This window comes from Strix uralensis, chromosome 14 (genome assembly GCF_047716275.1).
Source record: "Strix uralensis isolate ZFMK-TIS-50842 chromosome 14, bStrUra1, whole genome shotgun sequence".
Classification (NCBI taxonomy): Eukaryota; Metazoa; Chordata; class Aves; order Strigiformes; family Strigidae; genus Strix; species Strix uralensis.
Genome location: NC_133985.1, coordinates 12,612,468 through 12,620,258, shown reverse-complemented (window position 1 = coordinate 12,620,258; position 7,791 = coordinate 12,612,468). Strand labels below are relative to the sequence as shown.

Genomic DNA, 7,791 nt, shown 5'->3' with positions numbered 1-7,791 from the left:
AGAGAAGACACTTCGGTGCTTTCTGGCAGCTGCATTCGCGTGCTGTGCCCCGGCATCAGCCTGCCCGGCTGCATCGGCGCTCTCCGGCCGGTTTGCGGGGGGGGAAAGGGCCCGATGCTCTCCCGAGGGCCGGGGGGGATGAGCCGGGGTCCGACAGCAGCGGGCAGGAGCCCCGGAGCCCGAGCGGCGGCGGTGGGGATGGCGGCGGAGCGGCCGGCGGGTAGCGGGGCTGTCCCGGAGGAGCCCCCGGCTCCGGGCGCAGCGGTCCCGACCCGCGGGCAGAGGCGAGGCCCCTTGCTCAGGCCGCCTTCACGTCAAGGTCAAAACTCGCTTTTTCTTGCGCGATGCCCGAGGCCGGGGCTGTTCACCCCACCAGCAGCCCCGGCGCCGGGAGCAGAGCGGGACGGCGGGGAAAGGCGGGTTTCGTTAGAGCTTGAAAGGACCGGGGCGGGAAAGAAAAGAATGAAAAAAAAAAAAAAATTAAAAAAGGGAGGGGTGGGGGAGAAAAAAAAAAAAAAAAAACAGGTAGGAAGAAAAGGAGAAGGTTTTAGCCGCAGCAGAGTGGAGCGCCTGGACAGCTCCAAAGCCGTTTTCCTCTGCAGAAATCCCGAGGGGTGAAAGCAAATTCTTCCCCGGCCCAGCCGCCTCCCGCAGCCGGGCAGTGCGTCCCCCCCGCAGCCCCCAGGCCCCCTCCGTGACCCCCGGTGGGACCCCGCCACGGCGGACACGCACAGCAGACGAGCTATCACGCCGGAAGGATTTATTCAACCAGGGCTCGCCGTTTATGCAGCATCCCTTTCCAATCGTTTGAAAGAAATAACTGGCCAAAAGGCCTTGGGGAGCCCTCGGGCACCCGCAGAGATCCCGAGGTGCCAGCGGCTCCCGCCGCCCACGATGGGAACCGGGAGATTGGCACAAATTCTCGCAAGGAAACCCTAATAGGCTATTTCTGGACTACTAGCTCTTAACAAATCTATAGCACCTGAAGTGTTAGCACTCAATTAGTGACAAGGTTTCAAACCCTGGCGTTTACTGGTGAGGTATAAACAGAGTCCTCGGGAGATAGCCGGGAATTAGAGCGGGAGGGGGCCCTGGACATTTTAACCGACTGGGATTAAGAGGAAAACTTTTTTAAAAGGCCCCATCTCTCTCTTTAAACAGTCCGAGGTGTCGAAAGCTGAGGGGGAGAGAGAGGATGTGCTCTCCGGAGCTAATTGCGGGGTTGGGTTAATTTTTTTTTGTTTGTTTTCAGCAAGAAAAGTTTTTTTGAAAAAAAAAAGAAAAAAAAAGAAGAAAAAAAAAAAGAAAAAAAAGAAAAGAAACCTATCAATCCCGGAGAGAAGAAACGAGCGGCTGTGGAAGAGAACCCTCGCCTGAGAGGGACTTTTTTGGGCGTGGGGGGGCCAGGCTCAGTCCCGAGGGAGCAGCGAGAGCAACCTGCAAACCGCGTGAAGGAGGCGGGAGGGAGCAGGGCACCCCCCACTCTCCCCTTGCAACCAGGAAAACGGCAGCGGCTTTGCTGACCCCGTCTCCCCCACGTACACCCACAGGGCCTGGGTCCCGGCTGGAGGGGAAGGGCTGGAGAAGGTGTTTCAGGGCGCTCCTCCGGGGTCCTGTCTCCCTTTACTCCTTTTTGCGTGTTATTTAAAAGCCATTCTAACTTCTACCCACTGCTCTGCAATCAAAAGCGGCCCCACAGAGGACAAAAGCGGCGTGGGAGAGCTCGAGGTGCGGGGGATGTCTCCCCCCACCCCCCCGGGGGGTCCGCCGGGGCACCCGGGCAGGTCACCCTGGGCTGGACAGGACGGGGACCGAGCCTGGGGCTGCAAGGAGTGTTCGGACTGGGCGAACTGGCCACCTTTGTCCCCTCTGCTAGGCTGCCCCTCGGCCAAGGCGCCGTTTGCGGTCGGAGCCTGGCTTCAGGGGGCTGCTGGAGAGCACCGGGAAAGGGAGAAAGGGTTGGGGGCGGGGGGGGAGCGGAATGGGTGCTGAGCCCCGACCCGGAAAGTCCGTGAGCTGCTGTATGTCAGTAACTTATTCATCAATCAGCCGGACACAGAGCAGACCTGGCCTCTCTTTGCGGAGTGTTTGCTTTTTCACCAATTATTGCGGCCCTGCAGCTCTTTTTGTTGATACAGTAGTTCTAAAAAGTGCTAATGTTCATTTATCAGGGGGCCGAGCCCGGGACTCCCACTAGTTGTGATTCTTCCAAAAATATAAACACGAAGAGAAGGGCTAAGGCTAAAGCCCCCATTTGTTTCTAAACTGCAGTATTAAAAGTGATGCATTGTTGAAGATAAAGCGGAGATAACGCTGTCTGTCTCCAATGAATGTCTCCCCGACGCATTAATGACATTCCAAATGATAGCTCCGGCTTATCGTTCAATTAATCACTTCCACCCTCTGCAGCCGGGCCCACATCGATCGGGAGCCGCCGTGTGATCGGGGCTCCGGGGGAAGCCGGCCCGTCCTCCGTTCCCAGCCGGCAGCTCTTCCCCCGCCCCGGACCCCCACCCGCTCGGGGCCTCTTTCCCCTCCGGTTTCACCGGGCGGAGAGGGACCTCCGGGTTGGGCCCAGGGTGGAGGAGGGGAGCGCCGGACCCTGTTTCTCCCGTCCCGAGGGAGGTGGGTGCCACCCGGGCAGGAGAACCTGCGGCCGCAGGTCTGGATGGGGAGCGGCGGGGGGGAGAAGCGGGGTCCCTCTGTCGTTTCAGTATTTATCTAACCTGTCCCGATTAGCTTGTAATAAAATGGAGGCAACGAGGTTAGAAAGATCGCCGGGCGGTGCAGGGGGCGAGGGGGGCCGCAGACACCCGGCAAAGTCCCGCCGTAGGCCCCTCTCCCGAGCCGGGCTGCCGCCACCTTTCCCGGGCACTTCACCCCTTTTCCTGCAACCGAGGAAAATCCCCTCCGAGCCGTTTCCCCGGGAAGGCCGCAGGAAGCGCAGCCACGAGGAGCGAGATGGCCTCTTGGCCGCTCCCCCCCCGGTAAATAGCGATATTTCAGCCTCCCCGCGCACACGAACCGCTCCAACTGTCATCGCAAGATCCGGGTCTGGTTCGCGAACAAACCGCTCCCGGGACATCAGAGGCTGCGAGCGCCGGGACTGCTGCTGCACCGGCCCCATCCCCCGAGAGCGGGACGAAAGTCACAGCATCGTCCGCAAAAATTCCCCAGAAGGGAACCCGAGGGTGCCGAGACGCAGAATCACGGGGGGAGTGGGAGGGGGGACAGCAGCAGGTACGTTCAGGAAGGAGCAGCCCGGAGAGGGCAGGTGCCCGCATTCCACCCGCCCCGGAGGGCTTCCTCCGTCTGCGGGAGGAGGAAGGATTTGCAAAACTCACCCTGCGACCCTGCGGCTTCCCCGGGCAGGGCCCGGCCCAGGCACCCCCCAGCTCACCGCCCCCCCCGGCCCTGCCTCATCTCCCGCCGAGCCGGGGCTCAGAGGGGGCGGCCGAGCCCCGCGCCTCTCGCAGCCGGCTGGGCCGCACCCAAGAAGGCGCTAGAGGAGATCCTTTTTATTTTTATTTTTGTTCCCTCGCCCCCCAAAGCCAGAAAACGCCGTAAAGCCCCTCCTCAACCTGCGACTTTCCCGCCAAGTTTTATTTTAGCGACTCCAAGCGCGTTAAATTAATGAGCTCCCACTTCTGCCCCGTGAATCCGGGGGTCTGCGGGGACCCGCCGTACCGGGGCTCGCCCCCGGCTCCCGGCCGCAGCCCAGCGGCCGGTTGCTTTGACTTGCTCCTCTCTGGCCCCAGGACCCCCGTATATTTTGCAACCCGCGGGGTTGGTTTGGTTTTGTTTTCAGACAGTGCTGGTTTTTTGTCTGAAAACTTTACAAACAGGCGGGGGGGAAACCCAACCGGCAGAATTTCCCCCTCCAAAGCCAAGCAGGGGAGAGCCCCGAAACAGTTCCTATCAGCTGGATTTTGCGGGCGTTATGCTGCTTCAGAATAGCCGTATAAATCTTGAGTGTGCTTCACACAACACTGAACTCCCGTTTTCTAGTTCCTGTGATCGGATATTGCAGAATACTAAAAACGAAACCTCCGTTCCCTCGCTTAAAAAAAAAAAAAAAAAAAAATCAGCACATATTTGGTTGATGGTTTCCTCCCGGCCTGTTTATTTAATCTGACTGTATGATAGATGGCATCAGATAGTGGCTTTGTACACATTAGGCCATTCTGGATTTTTTTTTTAATGGATCAACAAACTCAGCGGCGAAAAGCTGGATAAATACAGTGCCGCCCCTTTAAATGAGTGGGGATGTTTTTGAGATGTATTACTATATTAGGTGACATGGAACTTTGCATCTCTCATACCATCACTGCAATGTTGGCCAATAGAAAGCTAAAGTCACCCAAAAACTGTCTAGTCCCTCCTTCCCTTCCCTTATGGTCTGGTCCTACCTGCCTCCAGTGCACAAGTCAAGGCTACCCGCGGGAATGCTATGTGCCCCCTCCGTGAGCTCCACCACTGCTCCACGTTGGCTGCTCCTCACCCACTTTTCCATGACCCTGGGCTCCGGCCGCTGCCCCGCTCTCCTCCGCAATGTTTCCTAGCCCTGTGACAACGACACCCTTCTCGGTGAAGGATATTTTGAACCTGGAACAGCATCAGGGCGGCCTGGCCTCCATGGAGCTCTCCTCGCTGTCCTCCCCCTCCTGCATGCTGGCCACCTTCAAGCAGGAGGTGTACAGCGCCGAGCCCCCGGCGCTGCCCGACCTGCGGCAGGAGCTGCCCGAGGCGCACCCGGCCAAACCCGCCGCCGCCTTCCCCGGCTCCTACTACGTTAAAAGCTACGTGGAGATGGACTCGGCCAAGGAGGCCAAGGCCGACAAGAAAGGTAAAGGCAGAGAGTGACGAGGGTGCCAGCCGGGGCTCGCCGGTGGCCTCCAAACTGAGAAAAAGGGAGGGCAGGGGGAAGGTGACCCCCAGCCCCGGGCTGGGTGCTCGGCCGAGGGCGGTTTGGGCCCCCGCGGGGCGGCGGGGGAAGGGGGAACAGTGCGGGGCGGCGGGCGGGAGGCACCGCGCCCGACCTCGGGGCCCGGGGACTGGGGGAAGAGCATCTTCATCCTCTCCCAGGCCCGCGGTGCGGGCGCGGGACAGACCCACGCGGGGAGCGTCCCACTGAGCCCGGCCCCAAACCCCCGCGGCTCCCCCGGACGGAGCCGGGGCGGCCGCCCCGCGGGACGGGCAGGGCTGCGGGACGGTACGCGAGGTCTCGAGCTCGTCCAGAAATGAGGCGACAAATCTAATTTCTAATTCGCTCGGCTGAGTGTGAGCCCATGGGGTGGGGGTGGGATTCAGTACAAGAGCTACACGCGATGAATCCAGGCTGTGGCACAGGCCGGCGCTGCTCAAATCAGTGCACGGAGCATCCTCGTTTTCAAACAAACAAAAAGAGACCGACGGAAAATTGCTAAAGCCGGACTTAAAGAACGGGGCAGGGCCAGTCCCGCTGCCGCAGGAGCGGGTCGCCGCGGCGGCCTGCGGGGCCGAGGCACAGCGAGGCCGGGGAAGGGCCGGGACTCGCTCACGGTGCACGCGGTTTATTGAAGAATCCTTTATGGTTTTTTTTGCACATTTGTTTTCCTCCCCCTTTTTCCTTTGCCCGTTTATTTTGCTGCAGAACTCTGTTCCCTGCACAAGAGCCTGGAGCAGGAAAAAAGAGACCTGGAAGATCCCGAGCGCCCCAGACAGAGGAAAAGGAGGAAACCTCGCGTCCTCTTTTCTCAAGCCCAAGTCTACGAACTGGAAAGAAGGTTCAAGCAGCAGAAATACCTCTCCGCTCCCGAGAGAGACCATCTAGCCAACGTCCTAAAGCTCACCTCCACCCAGGTGAAAATTTGGTTCCAGAATCGAAGGTATAAATGCAAAAGGCAGAGACAGGATCAGACCCTGGAAATGGTGGGCATCCCTCCCCCCCGGCGGATAGCGGTGCCGGTGCTGGTCCGCGATGGGAAGCCCTGCCTGGGGGAGTCCTCTCCCTACAGTTCGCCGTACAATGTCAGCATTAACCCCTATAGCTACAACGCCTACCCCGCGTACACTAACTACAACAGCCCCGCCTGCAACGCCAACTACAACTGCAACTACCCGTCCATGCAGACGGTGCAGCCCTCGGCGGCCGGCAACAACTTCATGAACTTCAGCGTGGGGGACTTGAATTCAGTGCAGACGCCCATCCCGCAGGGGAACGCGGGGATCTCCACCTTGCACGGGATCCGAGCCTGGTAGAGCCGCTCTCGGCCCCCAGCCTGCTCCCCGCCGTGGACCGCGGCCACCGGGGAGACCCCAGGGCCGGAGGGGCTGCGGCCGCGCCTGCGAGCCGGTCTCGGGACATTTCCAGACTGCGGGGAGAGGAGGGGGGGATGAGGACAGTTCAGTGTAGCATCCCGGAGGAGTTCTCACTAGCGTGGCGGCCATTTCCAGCGGGGAGGTCTTCGGTATTTCGTGCGGGGCCAGGCGGGCACCGTGCAGGGAGGGTCGGCGCTGCCCGCAGCTCCCGGCCCCTCTCGCTCCCTCTTCCAGCGGGGTCTTCGCCCCGGTAATTCCGCTCCTTCCTTCCTACAAAGCAGCCGGTCATTTTGCTTGACTCTTTTCCAACAGCAGCTAGCCAAACCCTGCAATTCTCATTTTGGTTTGGTGAGGGTTTTTTTGTTTGTTTGTTTTGGTTTTGTTTTGAATTTTTACTCTATAGTAATTATTATTGAGATCCACATTTAATTTTTGCACTTCCCGTACGGTCCCCGCTGTCCGGCCAGTTCAGCATCTCGCCAGCCCCCACGTCTCCCCCATTTCGAGGCTGCTAACGGCGGCCTCGGCTGCGGCTCTCAGCAGCGCACGGATGAGGACAGACCCCCCCCACCCCACCCCGGCCGAGGAATACCGACACTCCGACCTGCCAGGTCCCCGTAGGGTTATGCACTAAAACGTGAGTTAGTATTGAAATGCACTGCCCGCCCCTCGCCCCGCCGCCCCGTCGTACGTGTTTCCCTTTGCTGTACAAGCTGATGGAGGTCAGCGAGTTGTCATTAAAGAGAGTGGCTTCACCCTGCGCGTCCCTGGCGTTCCTTGCGCGGCCCGGGCCCCCCCGGCATCCCCCGGCCACGGCAGCCCACGCCGCTCCGGGAGGCTTTCCCTGCCGGTCCTCGTCCCCCCCCGGCTTTGTGTAGCCCTCCCGTAACTTCAGCAATTCCCGTTCGGACGCCCGCAAAACGGGTGCTTGTATTTGTCACGTCTCGGTCAGATGAGGGAGACAAGTGACTCAAAAATAATTTAAAAGCCGCTTTTTTGAGCCCACAGCCCGGCCAGACCGCTATGCACCGGCCGTGGCCTGTCCATCCCCCCCGGGCTGGGGTCGGGGCCGGCCCCGTTGCTCCCCGTCGCTCCGAGTCTCCGGGAGCGGGGGGCGAGCGGCTGGGGTCATCCCTGCAGAGGGGGGTACCAACACCCCAAGTCATGAACTAAGGGGGAGTGGGCTTTGCCGGGGGGGAACTGCCCCCAGCGCATCCGCGGGAGGTTTCCGCAGCCCCTCCGCACCCTGTCCCCACGGGGAAGAGGGGCAAAGGACCCCCCACCTGCCCCCAAACTGCCCAAGGGCAGCGAGCGGGACTCCCCACGGCCCGGCTCCCTCCTCTCCTCTGCCTCAGCCCCAGCTTCTCGGCCGCTTTTACAGTAGTCGCTATCAAATGTCAATTATTGGGAGTGAGAAACAACAAACATTGTAATTCAGCGCAGTCAAAACATCCTCCGAGTGTCTGAGATTGTCCGGCCCGGTGACAAGGC

General features: G+C 60.3%; 1 protein-coding gene and 1 long non-coding RNA gene across 2 annotated transcripts; both read left to right on the top strand.

Annotated features, from left to right (window-relative positions):
• Positions 1-203: 203 nt before the first annotated feature.
• Positions 204-2,301, top strand: LOC141949657 (uncharacterized). Its single transcript, XR_012630828.1, has 2 exons — positions 204-319; positions 1,253-2,301. It is a non-coding gene; the product is annotated as an uncharacterized LOC141949657 (long non-coding RNA).
• Positions 2,302-4,302: 2,001 nt separating this feature from the next.
• On the top strand, positions 4,303-7,056 carry NKX2-5 (NK2 homeobox 5). Its single transcript, XM_074883520.1, has 2 exons — positions 4,303-4,846; positions 5,633-7,056. The coding sequence occupies exons 1-2, from the start codon at positions 4,552-4,554 to the stop codon at positions 6,238-6,240; spliced, it is 903 nt and encodes a 300-aa protein (XP_074739621.1). The 5' UTR covers positions 4,303-4,551; the 3' UTR covers positions 6,241-7,056.
• The last annotated feature ends 735 nt before the right edge of the window (positions 7,057-7,791 follow it).

Excerpts from the sequence above, each read along its gene's own strand:
- NKX2-5 (XM_074883520.1), top strand. The coding sequence starts at position 4,552 with ATGTTTCCTAGCCCTGTGACAACGACACCCTTCTCGGTGAAGGATATT. Across the intron at positions 4,847-5,632 it reads GGCCAAGGCCGACAAGAAAG|AACTCTGTTCCCTGCACAAG; the intron begins GTAAAGGCAGAG and ends ATTTTGCTGCAG.